We start from the raw sequence: 21,539 nt of genomic DNA, 5'->3' as shown, positions 1-21,539 counted from the left end.
TCTGTACAATTTGTGAACACAACCTCAATGTTCCCAGCTTCTGTCTATGAGCCAACCTTACCCAATTACAGAGGAATTACAGAGTTCCCATGTATAAGAGGTTGTACCGTGCGGACTCTACCCATGGGTTTTGTTGGTTGCTCCAGAAGCCTCTGTGTTACATGGCGGTACTTAGTTGTTGACTGAATGTACATTGCTTGAGGGAGGATGTAGGTAGATAAGGAAGTGGTCTAAGAGTCATGTCCCCTTCTAGCAGTGCTTGTTGTGGCAGGCATAATTTTAAGTTCAGCTGTAGGCTTTCATACCATGCAGGTAGCTCTGCTGCTGCACAGGGAGGATTCCATAAATGGTGGGACAAACCTGCAGGGCTTTACTAACCTGTGATGCTTCCCTAAGGCAGCGGAATGAAAACATCCGGCTTTGAGTAATCTTGAGAAATGACAACCCTTTTATACATTTATGTATTTTCTGTGCACACCTTTTTCATTTAATGTCTTGCCAATTAAGTAACAAAATAGACAATGTTTCTTTTCAACAGTTTCAGGCTTTCTTTGTCAGAACTGGAAAACTCGTTTAAACTTGACACTTCTGTTAGAAAATTTCTTAAGCAGTTTTTGCAATGTGAGAATTCCTGATTAGAAAAAAAAAAGTATCAAAAAAAATGCAGGTAAAGTCCAGACCAAGACATTGAAAGTGTGTTAGTCTCCTCTAAAGAGTAATTTGAGCATTTCAGAGTGCATAAAGATAAAAACATGGTGAAGTTTTAAAAAATGCTGTGGGAATACTCTTAAAAATATTTTGTAAGTCTGGGATTATATTTTCCTTATACTTTTTTCATTAAGTCAGTCCAGTCTTTTTTTTTTTTTTTTGACTAGTGGTTTATGCATGTGCCAAACACTAAACAGTCTTCTGAAATTTTCTTTTGTTCAATTGCCCTCTGCAGTTTACTGAGAGGGTAGGTAGAACTTTTATAATACCTGTGAATTAAAACAGTTTTATGTAACAATTTAGGACACTGTAACTCTTGGTACATACTCCCAGAAAGCTGCTCTGTATTTTACAGCTAGTTGCAGATACATTGAGAAGCCATCTAGGTATGTGGTTGTACTTCTGTAGGTTTGGTTACTTTTTCTTTTGGTTTGTTAGTGAACTCGATCAGCCTGAGGGTCAGCCCAAGGCAGTGGATGGGACAAGGCCTTGTAATCATCTGCAAACTGAAACCCGTGAATGATACCATGATAAAGATAGTGTCCTTGGGAGCCTCTGCACTGATCTCTGCTTCATCTTTGTCTAGCACTGAAGGTTAAGTGTGCTAGGCTGTATCCAGGAACTAGTAAGCCAAGATAAGGTTTGGGTTTTGGTGTTTGTTGGGTTTTTTTGTTTTGTTTTGTTTGTTTTTGTTTTTGTTTGTGGTTGTTTTATTGTTTTGTTTCCCTATACTCAGCACTTGGTAGATCCCACCTAGAATACTGTGGCCAGGCTGGGGCCTTACAGTACAGGAAAGACCAACTGGAGTGAGTTTAGCAGATTGCCACCAAGGTGGTCTAGGGCTGGAGCTCTTGTCCTGTGAGGAGAGGCCAAGGGACTTGGGCTTCTTCGGCCTAGGGAAGATATGGCTTGAGTGAGGAACCACTAGCAGCAGCCTTCTCTTACTTTTAAGGACATCATCAAGAAGATGGAACCAGGCTCTGTACTGATGTGCACAGTGGGAGAATGAGACAACGGCAATAAATTGAAACGAGAGGTTCTTACTGGATATCTCCACCCTTGGAAGTTTTCAAGACTCAACAGCATAAAGCCCTGAGCAGCTAGGTCTGAATTCAGTTTTAACCCAACTTTGGGCAGGAGATTGGACTAAAAACCTCATGAGGTCCCTTCTAGTCTTATGATTCTATAAATCTGTTTCCAGTTGTCCATTGGTTCCTGTATTAAGTTTAGTGTTTACCATATGAATTGTAAACACTCATAAATAAGTGAGATGCTCTCCCTTGGGCAGAGACTATCTCGTGTCAATTAATAGCATCGAATCATAGAATGGTTTGGGTTGGAAGGGACCTTAAAGGTCATCTAGTCCAACCCCCCTGCCTGGGCAGGGACACCTTCCACTAGACCATGTTGCTCCAAGCCCCATCCAACCTGGCCTTGAACACTGCCAGGGAGGGGGCAGCCACAGCTTCTCTGGGCAACCTGTTCCAGTGCCTCACCACCCTCACAGTGAAGAACTTCTTCCTAATATCTAATCTAAATCTGCCCTCTTTCAGTCTGGAAACCATCACCCATTATTGGGTAATATGGCTTAGCTGCCACTGCTGCAGTCAGGAGAGAGTAACTATAGGAGAGATCTGTTAGCTATCAAGGTATTTTATATGACAGTCCTGAAACTTTTTCACGACTTTCTTCCAAAATAACCCATAGCTGCTGACTTTCTACTCTTGCTTACTGCTCTTTACCCAGGGAAAGATGGGTGTGATGTGTAAGGATTTTGGAGACAGCTGTAGGTTTGTTTGGGTTTTTTGTTTGGCTTGTTTTTTTTCTTCCCCCACAGAGATGAAGGTGTGGAAACAAACTTTTCTTACGTAGGTGTCTGGAAGATTGCATGTCTGTTTGGTTGTTATAATGCCCATTGTTTTACTCCTAAATATGTTTGAGGATGCCCGAACCTTTGTATAGGTTAGTACTCTTTTGGAATAATAGATTTCTATAATCTTTCTCCGGAGAAGATGTGAAAATCTAATAATTTTATTTAATATACTTGTCAACTTAATCTTGCTTTCTCTTCTACATCTGCTGTTGGAGAAGGAAAGATGAGGAGCAGTGAGTGACAGAGCAGGTCAGAAATGGGTTGGACTTGTAGGGAAGCAGAGTGTTGTCCCAGATCCTTCATAAGCTTGTTCTAGTCTCAGGTTTGGCTCCTGAGAGGGGTGCGATTGCTGGATGAACTCCCCAAAATGTCTTCTGCCGTTGCTGCAATGTGGTCTTGATTCCCAGGGGAGGGACTGTGTAGAAAGCTCGTTCCAAACTCGTGGATTTTCCTTTGTGCTCATCATACAGGCTTGGGAATGAACGCAACTTGTATGAGGAGAGTAAAGACAATGACAGGAAGGCATTCGTGCCCAAGCCTTGTGATTTGGAACATGGTTATTGACTTCAGCCAACTTCGGTGTGGGTATATTTATGGGTATCGGGCAGTTCTTGGGCACTGGATTCAACACTGCACTTTGTGCCTGAGTTTGGGAGACCTGGACACCATGTTCAATCTTTCCTCTAACCTTTTTTGGCCCTCAGCAAAGCACTCCATTTCAGCCTCTTTTGTACTGTTTTGCTTTATATGCCTTGCCTTTTTTTTTTTCCTTTTGCAGTAAGGAAAAATAGTCATTGCTGAAATTACTTGCTCCTGAGAGAATGCTGGATTGACCTTAGGTGGGACTTTTGTGTTCCAAGAAACTCCCCACAGCTTCACAGTAATATTAAAGTGTCTGGCTGTTAGGCGATTTAATTTTTTTAACATCAAACATTCTTTGGTGAAATATGAAGTAAAAAATGACATTGACAGGATGGCCGTAGTTTAAACAGACTTTAAAGTGCTTTTTGGTTTGGGAATATTAAAGCAGTTCTTGGCCAATCTGCAACATCTTAATATTTTGTAGGAAACTCCGTTCCAATGTTTGGAAACAAGGGTGTTTTACAGTAAGCGTCTTGCCTGTCTTCCATCAACATTACAGCTCTCCAGCTCCAATGGTGGCTTATTTTGAATGCTGAAGAAGCAGTAAAAATGTGTTTGCAAAAGATTTTTTTTTTTTTTATTTTATTGCATTTGCTGTCGATACTGCTTAAATGCATCTAGTTACAATACAATTGTAAATATAAATACATTGATATCCAATTTAATCCATTAAAAGAAAATGTAGGCTTTGGTGAATTTTAAGATCATTGTAACTTTTAATGTTTCTCTTCAGTCAACTGATTGTTCAAGGAAGACTTTGCAAATAATTCTCACTATACACAGGGAGCTGTAAACCCACAACTTCTTTACTTTTCTTCAAGTGGGTACCTTCATGCTGGGTATTGAAGACAAAAATCATGATCTTGCTCTCGTACAGCAAAAAGCTAATAAATATTTAGCCATTTTAACTGTGAAGATTTTTCAGGGTTAATTTGTATTCTTGCTTTACTTATGTTTTACTTCACAGAGCTAGTCAGCATTTCCTATCCTAGATGACAGGAGCTGATATGAAATAAAAAATATTATCCAGAGAAACACTTGCAGGAATTGAAGCTTTGTCTATGCTTAAAAAAACCTCAAACCCCAAAAATTCCACTTACATAAAAATCTTCACCAAGGGAAAGTAGGGAGTGCCTTTGTTTTATAAATGTACTCGGAACTTATTTTAAATTTTATTGACAAACTAGGTTGGCTTTGGGTGTGGCTGTGCTACAGTCAAAGGTGTGATTGTGACTTCGCTAAGCATTCTTCAGCTCGCTTTAAGCTGGGTAGTTAAGGCATTGCATTTCAGCATAGACAAAACAGTGTGGAGTTTAGGACAGGCTGCAATGTACTCCCTTATGTAGCTGAGCTGGAAGATTTAAGCCATCTGGGAGGCTTCAGTCAGAGTGTGTGAATGGTTCTGGCTTCCTGGACTCCAGCTGGAGTGCAAAGCTTGGAACAGGCTGAAGCACACCCAGCTGTGTGACTTGTGTGCTTCTGTCAACACTGCTGGCTGGTTGCCTGCTTGAAAACATCCACGTTGTGCCCAGGGATTTGAGTGTGGCCTATCTGCTGATGGATTAGGCTGTAGTGTGCTAGGATCAGCCATTTGGTCCGTTCAGGCAAAACAAATGAGTGATGTGGGCTGTGCTTAGTGTCAGGTGTGCTCAGACTTCGTGCTCAAGCATTCAGAGCTCTGACTCAATCCATGCCTTAGTGTTTTCATTACCTTTCTTTAATTTTGTAGTAATAAGTCTTTGTCTACCTGTCAGGCACCAGATGAGGGCAGGTCGTGCTGAAAGAGAAGGTAAAACTGTATCCAGGCATGACAAGGCAAACACAGGCAGTGGCCTCATTGGAAGGGGACAGTCTCACCATACCTGAGCAAGGTGAGCAAAGCAGGTTTGGGGATGCTAACCAGGTTCAGCCAATAGTCTAGATTGCCAAACAAGTCTATAGTGATGAGGCAGGTCCAAGGTCAAGGAAGGAATTAGTTTCTGAGTTAGGGTCAGGGTCAGTAGGCTGCTTGGTAAGGATGGACATGACAGCAGTGTGGCTGTAAACACAGTTCAGGGAGGGGACAGAGGCAAGAGCTGGTAAGGGATGGCTCTTCTGAGGCTCCTTCCAGCTTTTTGTTGAAGAGTGTTTGTCTTCAAGGCTGGTTGAGGTTTCTGAAGCAGTGCTCTCAGCAGTTGAAACAATATTGGAGAACTGGCCCCAAGCACAGGCAGCCAGACTCCTGTGAGAGCGGAGTGCTCTCAGTCTGAACACCACATCCATGTAGTTCTGCAAGGCTCTCGAATACTAAAATAATAAGGAACACACTAATAAATGAATAGACTTTCTGTAGAGATAACTGTTAGTTTGAGTTCAGAACAACTTAGTTACTGTGCTCAAACTGTTAGATCTCAGGCCAAAGATATAAGAAATATGCAAGGCTTTCTTCCAACTCCTGCTCTTGAAAATTTTTCCTTGGCATTCTTTCACTAATACGAGTAGAATTGCACAAGGAGTGAATTGTTCCGATTTGACTTACTGTGGAAGCTATGTTTCTGTTGCTTTCAGCTGAAAGGAGGAGTGGGACAAATTAAAGGCTTTGAAAACATGAAAAGTATGAAAAGCTTCTCACCTTGGAGCCAGTATTAGAAATTAATATATTGGCGAACATCACTGTGACCATATGCTATGGGCAGTGGATGAATACTTGTTTTAAAGAATTTGGCAGTGTGCTACATTGCAGTAGTGTCCCCTTTGAATGAAACAGTAGTGTTACAATTTTCAGAGAAGCTATTTTACAATGATCAATATTGGAATAGTAGTTTGAAAATAGGACAGGAAATACAGCAAAAAAGTAAAAAATATACTTTCTGCACTGAGAAACGAAGTACTCTTCTGCACAGGTGTTGCACAGGTCAGCTGTATAAAATGTTTCCTTTAAGGGCAGTGTGGAGACAGCAGTGGATTTTATTGTAAATGGGATGTGGTGGAGGGCAAAGGAAAGTAGTATAGGTAAGGACTTTTGGCAGATAAGCTATTGCTTAACTAACTGTTCAACACTGAATAAGTTGGATAAGGAGGAAAGGGAAGTAAAGGGAAAAGATGAAATATTTGCATTTCTGAAGAAAGTCAGGTGAGCATGACCTTGTCGCCACTTCTGCTGTGTAACGGCATATAGGCAAATCAACCTATATAAATGTCTTCTAATATGTGGTATTATTTGGGTACACGTTTGTGTTAAATGTTTTTGTTTGTTGTTTATAGAATAACAAAAAGTGTAATGCTGTTACAGCTGCTTGCAGAAAAGTAATTGATCAAACCCAGCCATTTATCTTTGGCATGATCAAGTGGGTCAACTCATGAGTTGTCTTCTGGATGAAATATGTTTCCATGTTGTGAAGCATGAAAAATTGATAATCTGCCTTTCGTTTTTTTAAGGGGCTGTATTCAATGTGTGCAGATCTAAATAATGGCCTCTCTGTCAGCCCTGGCCTTCATTTTGGGAAAATACAAAGCACGCTGTTACCAATCACAGACGCACCTTTGCCCTGAATCCTTTGGCTATTCACCCATAGTGAATAGCTTTGGAACCTTATTTGTTCCATCTTCTTCCCATACTGTTTTGTGCTTCTGCAGTTTTTGACACTCCTTACATTCTTTCAGTGTTTTACAGGATTTCTTCACTTGATCTTTAGGGCTGCCGTGGCTTCCTGCTCAGCCTAATGTTGCCATCATGGTGGCGGTAGCAACAGCATCTGCCATGGAAAAATGGGGGTGAATATAGGTCTACTTGGTATATTTGGTGGTATTATCCGTACTTAGAAGCAGCCCTCTTTTGTACACTGTTCTTATTACGACTCTCATGACAGTACTAGAAGTTGGAACAACTCTAGCTTTGTTCTTGAAAAGGGATTTTTGGAATAGGAAGAGCATGAAGATGGCTCAAGGCCATATTTTCTTGCTTTTATTCATGGGCCAAGTGCAGCTTGTTTGGACAACAGTTTTGAGTTGGCATAATACTGTCAGTTTCTTCTCCTTCTATGTATCCACGCATTCAGATGTGGTTGCCACTAAAGCAGATGGCATGTGATGGTCTTTGTTCTGTGTTCATAGTCTGCTGTGCTGTATAAAAGAACTGTGTTTGACGGTACAATATTTACTTTTTTCTCCTAGATAAATATCAGTTTTCAGTCCTGTTAATCCTTAGGTTTTTACAAAAACCTACCTGCTGATTAAATAGCAGTCTCAACTGCTATCTGTTCTATGGGAATTTAACCAGAAATTATGTTTCCTCTTCTTTTTTGGCTAGCACACAGTTGCACTTCAGTTTCTCTCTAAATGCTCCCATGATGTAAAATGCATTGAAAAACAAAACAACCAGGGGCAAAATGCATGTGCTTTGATAACGGCTCATGTGTTAACGCCTTCGAAGAGAATACGTATCTGACCAATGTATTGGTCAAGTAACAAATATGAACAGTATTTTAGATCCTACCTGACAGATGCTAACTCTGTTCTCTTTTTTTTGTCTTGTTAAAAACCAGGTGCTTGAATAGTTTTGGAATGTATTTAGAGAGCTATAGTATGATAACGTCTGCTGATAATTCCCTGCTGAATGAACAGTTATCTCTCTTTGTTAAGCTCTGTGAAGGCTTTTTATAATATCTTACAGTGGCTCAAGCTACCTTTAAAACATTCTTGTCCTTTGAATGACCTTAAGTTGCAATAATATGTAATAACAGTCTTGAGAATGTTCAATAGAAACACAAAGAGTAGACCACCAGTGTGCTGCTTTGAGAAGAAAAACAATAGTCCCTATAGATTTTTAGAGAAAATCTTTCTTGTTCTGAAAAGGTTTTTGGTGTAAGCTCCAGCTTTTCTATCTGCTGACTCAGGATAATTCAGTCATGTTCAGTATGTCAGGACAACCAGGACCTGAGAGCCTCAGTGTCTCTCCTCCTCCTGGGCCCTAAGTGTGGAATGTGGTTCAACAGAATCAGGTCTATGAAGAACATAAAAATATTTACAAATGTGGAAAGAAGATAGGAGTGGTGCAAGAAGGAGGTGGTGCCCTTGTGTCAGTGCTGTTAATTATTTTTTTAGGTGACTTATTTAAGTATGTAGCTATGCTGGTGTGAGTAAAGTATCTACCTCCTTACAGTTTAGTAAACTTCATTTATTCAAAAGCAGGGTATACTTAAACTGAGCTGTTGAGGGGTTATCCCTGTTTAAAAGTAACTTTTACAAGCATGAATACCCGTTCCACTGCCTCTGGCAAGTGCAAATAAGGTGTGGGGTTTTTTTTCTGTACAGTATGCTTTCTGCATTTTTAACAATGCCTTTTTAAAGACAGAAAGTGACTCTGTTCTTACTTATAGTTCATTATTTATTACTGCGTTCTTTACACTTTTGCAGATGAAATTCTTTCTCAAAGAGATTTCAGTGTTAAGATCCAGGTCATTAGTTATCTACTCTAGGAGCACAAAACAGTGAAAACATGGTATGCCCTTCATGGATCCCAGTGGCTTTGGAAAATTCCGTGGGTTTTTGTAACAGTGGCATTACAAACCCCGTCTATACGTTCTCCCTTCATGGATAGACATGACACAACTGTGAGAGTCAATCATGGAGACTAGGATGGAAAGCCACTACTTTGCACTGCTGCTTTATTAATTGTGTAGTTTGTGATGGATGTGCCTTAAACCTTGGAGTGACTAGTTTTGTTGGCCATGGGACACCAGGGATGAAGAAAGGAAGGTGGAAAACAGCTGAGTACATGGTAGGAAAAGAGTGAGGAAGTTCAACACAGAAAGAAACTCAATTCAGAATGATTCTTCCTTAAAAGAAATACCAATGCATTCTTTGCCAAAGAAAATGCAGAATAGAAGAGTAGAGGGAGGAGTAGGGGAGATGGACAGAGATAGGGAAGAGTAAAGGGAAAGGGACAGTAACATTGACTGTGTAAAGGAAGAGTAAAACATGATAGCAAAGGAAAGGTGACAGTAGCTAAGGCTGGTGGGAGGTTTCAGTGTATGTCACTAAGACCTGCACAGTTGTCCTGGTCTCTTTGGGATCTGATGTCCGAAGCCTGCGTGCTGGCTGGCTCTGTGGCCCTTCTACCAACTCCCTGAAATCACTGTGGAGAAGTTCTCTGCAGCTGCAGTTCTAGAGATGAGTGACGGAAATGATTCTGCTCTCTAACCTTGTTATCATATTTCCATCTGCCTAGCTCAAAATAAAAGGCTTTTGAAATGTTTTCAGGATTGCAGTTTTCCAGACACTCAACCACCTATTCCCAACCACTATAATGTTTACAAAGCAAAGCTTTTATTGCTTCCTCCCACGTAAAGGAAGCAGTGATGGGACAGATTCATCCCTAGATGACAACGTTTTTCGATTCCAAAACAAACTTTCTAAAAAATATTTTTGAAACAAAAAGGACACTTTCTTCTCTGCAGTGTTACTGTGTTGGTTTAAAAACTTTTGTCAGATACTATATTAAAACCGAATTTGACATTTTGTCCTAGCAATCTCTTGAGTTACAGACCATAAAAAGTTCATGTGCTACTTTTGGGTATTACAAGCCAGGTTCTTTAAATCTGCCTTCCTACTAAATGTTCTTAATTGCACCCTTTTTTCAACTCTTGCTTTCTCTTTTGAGGGGAAGAATATGTGTGAGAGAAAACAAGTAAGATTTTCTCCTTTTGTTTAAAAAGCCTAAACCTTGAAGGCAGGCATTAGGTTGACAGTGTGATAGCAGCTAGAGATTTGAGTCTGGTGCTTACAGCAGGATGCTGCAGGGTTCTAACAAGGTTCTTGATAGTAAACCTTAACCTACATGTGCTGCTACTTGCCTTTATATAGATTTAAAAAAGTATAATCCTTACACAGCAGACTGCAGCATTCTAAACCTGAGCTACCTGTATGTAAAATGGTTCAGGTAATATTAGTAACCTGCTGTAGCAAGGTCACATACAGCAAGAAGCAAAGCAAATTAGCCCACATTTGGGCTGTAGCAGTGAGATGACTTTCTGTACCTGGGCAACTTTTAAAGCTAGCTTGAATGTTCCTCATCATCTGCAGAGCTGTTAATCTTAGAGCCTTTCACTGACAATAGGTCAACTACTAGTGTAACACCTCTTGCTGTGCCTAGTCAGGACTGCTGCTGCTGTTGGCCAGTATTAGTTGCTCCACATTGTTCCAGCTGAACATTTGTGCCGTTTGTGTGGATAGTATCCACATGACTGAAGTCATTCAGACTCAAGAGAAAGCTTTGATTCAAAGCCTTAAACACTAAGCTGCAATTACATGGTATAGTCCACTAGATTGGAGTTGGCTATTCCAGAACATTGTCAAGGCTTTACCTCTAAGCTTAACGCTTTTTGTGAAGCTTCTTTATTAAGCAGTAAAGAAAGAAAGGCGGGGGGGGGGGGGGGGGGGGGGGGAAGGTGGATGGGGAAGCTTTAGTATTTTGCAGTAAAATATTTTTAAGACTAAAATTTTAGCTAGTGGGACTAATGTTAGGAAAGCAAAGGCTGGAATATGAGTCGATAGAAGTTCCCAGATCTTCATTTATTATGAATGGACATAGCATACCAGATAAGGACCTGGACCATGATTTCCCATGTGTATATGTAAGAAATCTGAGAGCAGAACTGAATTGTAGTAGAGACACAGAGAGCATTTGTGGTATGCTGTGATTTGTGACACTGATGCTTCTAGAATATTGCTTGCAGGAAACACAACTTGCAGTATTGCATCAAGTGATATTACCAGATTTGTGGTTTTTCCTACCCAGAAGGCCATTCATGTGCCTCAGTGAACATAATCCTTTCATGTTTTTGCTTGTTGAAATTAATTATGTTCATGGAAGTGTAAAACTGAAAAACTGGAATAGAATACAAAATTGATTTTTGTAACATTTGGTGCCAAAATCTCGGGACTTATTTGTGAGAACCCTAGTTAGGATTTACCAGTTTTAGTTGGGAAGTATAACACTACCACTTTGGAATGGGTTTTATTTAGATTTTATTTTTACATTAATTTGGTGTCACAATTAAATTCCTGTTTTTTAAACATGTGTTGCCTACACTGAAGCTCCATAAGGGAATAATAATAGTCCATTTAGTGACACTACAGTGTGATTTTTTTTTTTTTTTTTTTGATTTTTGGTCGTTGTTTTTTTTTGTTTGTTTCAAGGATGCCTTAGGTGGCGTAAATCCCAAGGTTCACATAGCTATTTGAAGATATGGGAATAAAGCTCTTACAGATAGATTAAGTGTGGGTTTTGTTTGTTTTGAAGTGTGTTTGTGGTTACATGTCAGAGGACATTCTACTCTTTGATCTTAGTAGCAGAGCCTGGTGGGGGTAGAGAAGCAGTATAGTGTCACCCTGAAATAAAATGTTCTCAAGTTGTTGTGTTGTTTTTTTTTTTTTTTAAAAAAAAAAAACCAAACAAATGGCTCAACTCGTAATTTCCAAGTAATAATATTAAAGTTGAAAAGACAATAGCAGTTTTTGCGCTCTCAACTGATTTTGATGGGCTTTGACATCTTGCATCTGATGTGCTCTTATCTAGGTGATATTTCATATGGAAGATTTAAAGGTCCAGAACAATTTACATCAAAGATGATAGTGTTGATATTGACTTACAGAAAATGTCATTGATACTGCCTGCATTAGTATGCTGTTTTAAAAAAATAAATAAAAAAATCAAGTACAAAGCTCTGCAGTTGTAGTAATTCTTGAAGCTCAGTTAATGGATACTTGCACCTTTCTATCAGTTGTAGTGTATATGGGTGTGTGATCATGACAGATTTTTTTTTCCTTATTCTTTTATTTCCATTCTTTCCCTCTTGATTCAAAGATAGATTTGAACTCAAAAAGTACTTCCTTCTCTGCTAGACACTGTGTTGAACAACTTGAACTTGCCTGGTTCAGAATTCTAGGCGAAAGTTTCATCAGGTGCAGCCTATCACTCCCTTTTTTCATGAATGCTATATATGTAATATTTTTTATATTGATTAATATTGTTTGTGATAATTTGCACTTCACAAGTGTAGAATAATATCTGAATTTCAATGCTGCACATCCCACAAATTGCTTTCTTGCTGTCTTTATTAATTGATGAACAAAATTGTATAGTGAACTGTATATTTGTTAAAAACAACACAAATAGTTTTGATTTAGTCAAGTGCTCACAGTATTTAGAAAAGTAAGCTTGAGAAATAATTAGGTACATTTTAAAATGGGAGGAATTTTTGCCACATCACAACATGACTGAAGTATTGTACTCAAAAGACTCGGCAGCTTTTGGTGATGGGGGAGGAGGAAAAAAGGGAGAGATTTAGCGTAGGCGTGCAAGTAAAGTTACTGAAGTATTGCCTGAAACCAATTTTTCCTCAGAAAACAGCGCCTGGAAAGTTGGTGTGCATGCTTTCCTACCCATACCTCCCCAAATACTTGTGAGTAAGAAAGTCTGTGTTATTACAGTCCCTTCCCCTTCAGGACTTTTGGCAAACTATCTTATTACATTCTACACTTCAATAGAATAGGCATCATAAGTGCATTGTTGACTTTCATGGACTCCCTGATTACAGTATATGCATTGATAATATATACACTTTCTAAACAGTTTATGGACCAAATCCAATACTTAATGAGGTTAAAAGGAATCTTTCCCTGTATTTGAGTAGGCATTATATCTTGCCTTAAAATGCTGGGCAAGGACAATATGGTGCTTGTTTGATAACTTAAATGCATTCAGAATCCAAAATAAACATGGCCACAGTTTCTCGTCAGTGTAAGACACTGTGGTCAGTCTAATGTGACATCCCACGGTTGCTTACCATGGTATGGACCAACATCTAGTATGAACTGAATACTAGGAAGTGGGAAAAGGTTTTCCTGACTAAGAAAATTAAAGGTATCACTTAAGGGTCATGCCTTCTGTTTGTAGTCTGTGGTCAATGGCAAAACTTCGCTTCACCTTCTGAGAACAACTTAGGAGGAAGGAAGAAGTGGAGCAAAGAAAGTTTTCTGTAAAATTGATATGTGTGTAACCATAAACATCTTAATTTTTTGTTCATGAGAAAGAAATATATAATTGTGTCGACATTAAATAACTTGATAAGAAATTAAATACACAGCCCCAGTCTTGAGAATATCCATGTTCATGCACCAGTAATTAATTGCAAACATAACTTCTTGGGTGAGTGAAAACCGCTTGTGAAAGCAGTGAAATCAGCCTTCTAATCTGCATACTTAACAGTTTCAGTACAATTGTATAGCTTTATAGTGAAAATGAGGGCTTTCAAAAGCATTCAGTGGTCATTTAATATTACTTTCTTTTCCTTCCTGTCCCACAGGTACTCTGTGTCTGCATGTTAACAACAATCCTAGGATGTATATTTGGTCTGAAGCCTAGCTGTTCAAAAGATGGTAACTAATATGCTTTATATTTAGTAATATTTCTAAGCAATTCTGTTTTATTTTGGTTTTTTTTGCAAATTAGTTTTGATATTATCAGAATGCCACGCTTTCTTGCTGCACAAAGGGAATTGCATGTGTTGCTTAAAGCCGTTTCAGTTAGAGGGGAAGGAAAATACCCAGAAATAAACCTCAGGTGTACTCAGTACTTGTGTGTACTCACTTGAGAAGTAAACTGATCTTGGCACTCAGTGTCTGGTCTGGCAGCTTCCATGTATCCCAACTGTCACTGTGGTGATGTCACATGGCTGGCTTTTCTCAGTTCACTATAAAAAAAAAAAAAAGCCAACAATTTCTATTTCATGTTGTCCTGGAACATTTGTTTTTCATCTTTTCCAGTCAATTATGGGGGGGGAAGTTATTTTTTTGCTGGTTAGAACAGTAGTCTGAAAACGTTCCTTGTGGAATTCCTCTGGCTGTTTTCTGTCCTGAAAAATATGTGGTTTTTTCGATGGTGAAGTTTCTTCAGGTAGAAGGTTACAAAAGATATTTTAAGAAATCAAGCTTTACTTGAGGAGCAACTATCTAGAATAACTTCAGAGTTGATCTGTTTAACACACAGTCCTACACTGATTTTTAACTAACATTCAGATTATTAATTTCCCACTAGAATCTGTTTAGGTATTTTTTTCATTTCATTACAGCTTTGCAATATTGCCTCATCATTATTTTCATAATATTACGCACCTCAAGATTCTTGAGGAGCCGAATGATGAATGGTTTCCCTCACTCCCTTCTGGTGACTGCACTGGATGAAACAGGCTGGCCAACTAATTAAGTGTTGTTAATGCTTCATATCACTAGTTTCTCTTTTTTTCAGACAGCGTCCCAGTCTAGTGGAAGAATGCTATGCCTTTATTTACATTAAAACTGAACAAAAATTAAGCAGTGAGCAGTACACTGAAGGTTGTATCTCTCATGTCTGGTTTGGAACAGCCATTCCTTTGTCTTCAGACAATACCTTGACCATAGTACAGTAGGATGCAGAACTGGCGCTTTTTCAGTTCCTCTGATTTCTATGAAGACAGTAATTCAAACAGGACATGAGCCTGGGAGAGTTGCAAGCATAGCCAGTGCAATCTAGATTCTAATTAATGTTTATTTGTAGGAAGTGGAACATTCTCAGACATGAAAATGAATATTGGTGTTCTCTGCAAAAGCATTTCACTGTTTAGGACACACTCATTGAAAACCTAGGTTCAGATTTCCTCTGATAGAGATCGTCTGTATTCTGAATGACTGTAGTTGTATCTTCTGGTGATACAGAAAGGCAGGGATAGTCACCGCTAGAACTGCAGTCTTTTGTTTCGCTTGTTTCTGCCAATAATGAAACACCATATTCCTGCTAAAATAGAACAGAACCCTTTGTTCAATATGATGATGAACTATTATTGCTCAATAAGAGAAAATAAACATTTAGTTGGGCCAAGACTTTCCTTTTCCTTTGGCTATCACTGTTTTTTGCAGCCATCATGTAAGTCATGGAATGATCAGCTGTGTCACTCCACACGCTGACCTTATTCTTTTCTTTTGCATGTTGACTGATTTGGGCTCAGCCACTGACATCTAACACTATCCAATATTACAGTGAAAACCTGCAAAGGTCGTTGCTTTGAAAGGACCTTTGGAAGCTGCCGTTGTGATAGAGATTGTGTCAAGCTTGGAAACTGCTGCTTAGATTACCAGGAAACTTGTATACAACCAGGTAAGGATGGAAAAAAGCTATGGCGGCGAACTCTCCTATTCTGTGACATGGGACAGCTGTGTATGTGCGAGTACTGTTGTGGTCAGGTGGCTGTAACAGCTGACTTTTCAGGTGGGCTGCAACTGCAAAGGAGGGCTGCTGAGCAGCAGGGTGCTTCTGATGCCAGGGGTCTCCCCCTCTTCATGCTTCCTCCAGTGCAACCACAGGTGGAGTTGCAGCGGTGATGGTGGTACTGGGGACTCCTGTGGAAACATCAGGGCTGTGGTGCAGCTGTTGATGTGCACAAACAAAGCTTGTATTTTACCCATCCGGATGACATAGGAGCTGACATAGCCTGTAGGCTGGCTTTCCCATAACTCTTGTGGGGAGAGGGGCTGCAAGCTGTGCTGCTGCCCTTGCCCTTGGAAAGAGGAGAAGGAACAAATGCAACTCAAGGCCTCAGCCAGCCTTTTGTTCTCTGTCTGGGGGTGAGAGAACAGTGACCTGCATTGTCTTGGCATCAGGGACAGCTCCTACATTCTCAGGCAAGCCAGAAATAGTGCATTCTGCATATTGTGTCTTTCTGTCATCGCCTGCGTGAAAAAGGGGAAGGACAGAGCAGCTCTGTGAAAGCTGCCATCTCTCCCTACTCAGCTACTCAAGCCCCCTGCCTTGTTACTCCCCAGCTTGAGTGTGAAGCAAGGGTCACGTACTGGCCTTTGGGACAAGGCAGGATGACAGAACAGATTGCAGTTGTTCTCCACTAGTGTGAAATGAAAAGCAGTTCTCATGATTTGCTAGAAAGCAAAGGTCAGATAGGCAAAGGTGTGAAAAGTACCATGGAGAAATTTTACAGGGAAGGATGTTAGTGCAGGTGGTAACACTGAGGACATAACCTGACTATTTTCTCTAATTTAGTTTTGCCTTAATGCTTCATATGCGGCATTTTTTCAGTTAACTTTTTCTTCTCACTCCTCTTTATGTCTAGTTGTAAAATGTGTCAATGTAGGCTCACCCTGAAATTAGAAATTCCAGTGTTGACTTTTAAAATGAAGTGACTAAACAGAGCTTAGATCCCTGCTTCAACTGACTGTTACAGAAAGGTCCTCTAAATTGCCTAAAGCTTTTTGTTTATAGGATAGTTGCATGAGATTTACTCTCCACTTTGTTTCATTACAACACTCTCGCTCAGTTTAAAGAAGTCTTTAAAAACAAACCGGAGAGTCTGTCTTAGGACTAAGGATGGGAATTCACTGCTTGGTGTTTGTTTTGTTTTGTTTTTAAATTAATTACCTGTAACATCGGTGAAGAATTGAATCAAATTTCCAAGTAGTGTCATGTAACTAGAACCATATTAGGTTCTTCTGTCTCTCACAGAAATAAAGTTCTACCGACATTAGCGAGTTGCTGAAGTTTAGTATTCCTGAAAGTGAGATTAACCTCCTGAGAATGCTTTTAGGGATTTCTAATTGCTAGTCATGTATGAAGATCACTGACTGTCCTCTACTCAGACATTTAGATTTGGCTTCTATTAAGACCTTCAGTTAGATATTTACTCAGTTGATAAATTCATTCATGTTTATCCTCATTGACTGCAAAGAATCTACTTGTGTTTACAACTGATAACAAAATGATCACCTTTAAATGATATGATGTATTGGAATATTCTGTTCGGGAGAATCAGTATGATTCATGGAAAAAAAACACCCTCAACTAAAAATATCAATGAAGCTGAAGTCAGTAGGTCTTCCTGTGAGCTTATGTATATAGTCTCCAATAGTGACAGACTGATGCCTATGCTGAAGAGGTGCTGAAAGAAGCTGGAGTGCCTGATGGTGACTGGTAAAATCCATTGCAACTTTAGTGCAAGTCAGAATAAGTTACTGCTGCTCAGTGGTTTTTAGGCATTCCAAAATCAGACTCAAGTTTGAGGTTTTTCTGGAGGAATTGTTTGGGAGCCTCTGTCGTATGCATTTGCCATGTTAAACGCACATAAATTACCATATTTAAGGAGATCTGTAAAAGGAATTCTTTCTGATCTGTAATATTTATAGCCTTATGCTGCATAATTGTGTTCAGATAGCTATGCACTTGCAGTATTTAGCCATGGGTGTTTCTGTTTTCCAAAGTGCCAAAGCTTGCAATGTTATGTGCGCATGAGATACCTCAGGACTGTTTTTCAGTGAGTACACATTTGAGACAGAACTTAATACTCAGTTTATTAATTCTGCGCTTATGCTGATACTAATGATTGTGCTGCCCCTCTCTCTTCTGTCTTTTAGCCCACATATGGACCTGCAATAAATTCAGGTGTGGAGAGAAGAGGCGACCAGAATATCATTGTTCCTGCTCGGATGATTGTGTGGAAAATAAAGATTGCTGTGTCAATTATCATGCTGTTTGTAAAGGTAAACTTCCTCACCAAGTTCCTACAGTCTCTAATGTATGTACCCATATTGGTATGAAAGGAGCAAGGACATAATATAATTTTAAAAGCATCCAGTAAAATGAAAATCTTGCATTTATCCATAAGAATATACTGTCTTAAATAAATTGCGCTCATTTGTTTTAAGGAGAGGCAAGCTGGGTTGAAGAAGAGTGTGAGGACATTACTGAACCTCAGTGTCCAAAAGGGTGAGGATATTGTACATTTGCATAGCTCTGCTCTTTGCTTACGTTTCATTTTTGAGATTATTTTCCCCACTGTACCTTCCTGGGGCCTGCTTGCCTTTCTTATCCAGAGTAAGAGCAGCTGCCAGACAAAGGACACCTGTTCAGCCAGCATTTGATAGTGCTTACTAACAGATCAGGCTGCTCCATCCCAGCAGCACTTGTGTATCCCTGCGCTCGCATGCCTGGCAAGACCTGCCTGTTCCTGAACCCTGCTGTCTCTCATATGTGTGTGCTCTGGGCAGCTCTGCCTTGTGCCAGCCTCGTTGTCCTACATGTGCTCCGATACCCACTGTCCCAAATGTTTTGGGACCCATCCAGCAGTCTCGAGCTCCGAGGGCTGCCTCTGTCCCCAGTCACTTCTAAAGATCTTTCCACTTCCTTGCCTCTTCCAGCCCCAGAGCTGCAAAACGTGGGCAGATCACTGTCCCAGTTTCACCAGCAGTGGGACAGCATTATTTGCAAGCTGTCTGAAATACTTTCTCTAAAAGATGTGAAAGGCCATGAGATCCTTGTATTCTCTGCCTCAGCTCTACATTGGGCCCGCTCCTGCAGGATATGTATGTGCTGTGTGAGGGATGACTCATGTGGTTTGTCATCAGCACTCAGGCTCAAATAGTACAGCAAAGCTCCCAGTCAGGAGGAGGCCTGCATTTCTTGGACTGCTTTTGCTGAGGGATCTTCAAATTAACTTTAAAGCTAAAGCTGACTGCGATCTGTGACTGTATGTGTAAGTTATTAATAAATGACTTACATTCTCGATTGAAAAGTGTTCCACTGGAAAGTCATTTGTAGATCTGTGGTGGGCATGAGTTGAATTCAGTTATATTCTTCTCTGAAAAGCGTCAGAAAAATCAAAACTCTTTTCATTTTGATGATTTTGAAATTATGGTGTACTGGGATTATTTTTAGTAAGTAAAAACACTTCATTTTGTTCTTATGTCATTACTTTTTTTGGCTTATGTTAAGATATTTAAATCATGCTATATTTATTTATTGGAGTTATAATACTGTCAAACAAAATACATTTCCTTTTGGAATATTTTTATACCAAATGAGTACTTTTCATTCGGATTCAGAGCAGTAACAAATGCTGACACTTCAGAACATTCGTCAAGACAGAAATTGGAGCTTCTGTCCAGCTTGGAGTCCAAGTCCTTGATAAGCCCCTACATAGCTGAGTGGTAGTCAGGTGGTTCTGGAAGGTTTTGTTGCTAACTTCTCTTGAGGTCAGGGGCCATTCAGGACTCTGTGCTGGGAGCTGACTATAGGATGCTTATTTCCCTAATGCAGGATTAGGAAGGGTTACCCCCAAGGAGTGGATAAACAAGCAAGAGCCTTGTGCAGCTCCACAGTCAAAGATAATGGCATAAATGCTGTAGCACAACTCCTGTTGGCTAACTTGTTTTTAGGGTTTTTTGATCATTGTTTCTGTTGAGTACATTGAAGAGGTACATGGTTACTCTACTAAAATTGCTTTAATCCTGTCAAAACCAGAAACGATGTGAAAAACCCAGCCTAGGAAAAGCTGATGTGTGGTCAAAGTTGAATCCAACAGTGACTGAAGGCTCATCTTGGACTATTAGCACACAAGCCTCTCCCAAAACAAAAAACTCTGTAAACAATCCACTTAATCCTATGGTGGTGTAGGCAGGAGTCCAGGTGACTTTAGCTCAGTGCTCATTTTGAGGCCTCATGATATCAATTCTGATTCTGTGCATATTAATACAGCATGTATTGTGGGTTCAAATTGCTGAGTTTATTCTGTTTAGTTTTTAATTGGGTTTGCTCTTGTGGTGCAGAATAGACAAAAGGCAATGCAGTGTTCATTGAGGTGCTTAATCTGAGAAATCCCACAGATTTCAATGAGACTGAAATGCTTAAAGTTAAGTACACACCTAAGTCTTTCCAAGACTAGATTCAATGTTATTTAATAGGGTTATAAATGTAATGGGCTATAGGGTTTCAGAAGTGATGTAATCCTTTCCACTGTTCTAGGAGTGAAATAATACTCTGAGAATTCAGACCTATTTAAGCAGTTTATCCTAGTGCTTAGCTAGGTGGTTTACCTGAGTATCTTTTGCTGTACCTTGAGCCCATTATTACTTGTTCTGTCTTCATTGAGCTAGAAGAGCAGCTGATTCCTTTCCTCTTTGCCAATCTTTTGAAGGTTTGCAATCTATTTGAAGATTGCTATTATGCCTCCTGTTGAGGCTTTACGGACATTTAGCAGAAAAGAAAGCTTTACTTCTATGCTTTATGGCTGTATATAGGCAGTAGTGTATGTGTGTGGAGGGGAATAGGAAACTCCTGTGTAATATGTTTAGCTTTTCAAGGGGACTTTCTTTTATTTTTTTTTTTTCCTTTTCTTTCTTCTGTGGTGGTTTTTTTTTGTGGTGGGTGTTTTTTTTTTTTTTTTTTTCCTTTAATTGTGAGGCAGGTCAGCTTGGCAATGTGGTCTGTACTTCTGGGCTCTTGACGATCCAGACTGGTGAACCTGCTAGACCACAGCAAGCCTGTGTTGCCTGTATTATGTTTCCATAGAAGCCAGTTTATAGGAGGGGATAATTACCACTTGCATTTCCTTCAGTTTGGAGTCAGGATGTGACTGTGGCACACATATTTATCCAAGAGCTGTGAAACACCCTTGTCATACTGTTTGGACACAGCTAGCATGAATCACTGGCAGGGCCAAAACTTGAGCTTCCCAGGCTTGCTTGCTCATGGTAGCACAGTTTTGAAGAGGCAAGTGTGATGTTGGCTACTGACAGGAAAAGGTCAAGGAAATTGCTGATATATCTCAGAACTGAGCTCAGGTCACTTTGTCTGGGGATTTTACTGGAGCTGTTCCAAAGAGAGCATGGTTTAACATAGTCTGTCATGCTTTGCTTCCCTGAGCACAGGGCAGGTCACTAACTATGAGTTTCAGCACGTGTAGAGTATATGAGAAGTGGAATGGCCAGTCTCCCTGGTTGTGACAATGGGCTGTTTTGCCAAGTTTAATTTTACATGTGCAAGCGGGTCAGTAGCTGGATTTGCAGACAACTGAAACATGTACTTAACAATTGGTTTACTTGTAAATACCAAACCAGAAACTTGCACAAAGTCCCTTTCTAAGGAGTTGTTTTAAATTTGGTTTGGTGTTGGGTTTTGGTTTTGTTTTTTTGTTTTTTTTTTTTTCCCAACTTGTTGGTAAGTAATATTGAGCAGTCTTTGTCTCAAAGTTCATATTTTATTGCAGGAAACTTTGCGGTGAGGATTTTTTGACCTCTGCATGGAGGGAATCAATTTGTTGGGGGGAGGGGGTGAGGTGTGGAGAAGGTACTTGGCAAAAGTTGCAGAGATCAGGATCTGTGGTCCAAAAAATACTTATAATATGGGCAAAGGTAGCGCATGAAGTTTCACTACTCTGTTCTGCCAAAGGACTTTAGTCTTGGTCTGAAGATCATTCATTTTTGTTCCCAGCTAACTGCCCCACTACCATTTTCAAAAGAT

General features: G+C 39.8%; 1 protein-coding gene across 1 annotated transcript in view; it reads left to right on the top strand.

Annotated features, from left to right (window-relative positions):
- ENPP1 (ectonucleotide pyrophosphatase/phosphodiesterase 1) overlaps positions 1 to 21,539 on the top strand; it is a 55,928-nt gene that overhangs the window by 2,036 nt on the left and 32,353 nt on the right. Inside the window, exons 2-5 of the mRNA XM_086460444.1 lie at positions 13,570 to 13,642; positions 15,279 to 15,395; positions 17,657 to 17,782; positions 17,948 to 18,008. Of these exons, the coding sequence (XP_086316570.1) occupies positions 13,570 to 13,642; positions 15,279 to 15,395; positions 17,657 to 17,782; positions 17,948 to 18,008 (377 nt within the window). The remainder of the gene's footprint in view (positions 1 to 13,569; positions 13,643 to 15,278; positions 15,396 to 17,656; positions 17,783 to 17,947; positions 18,009 to 21,539) is intronic.

This window comes from Leptosomus discolor, chromosome 2 (assembly GCF_034619465.1).
Source record: "Leptosomus discolor isolate bLepDis1 chromosome 2, bLepDis1.hap2, whole genome shotgun sequence".
Classification (NCBI taxonomy): Eukaryota; Metazoa; Chordata; class Aves; order Leptosomiformes; family Leptosomidae; genus Leptosomus; species Leptosomus discolor.
The sequence above is the reverse complement of the archived record's forward strand: the minus strand, read 5'-3'. Positions and strand labels throughout refer to the sequence as shown.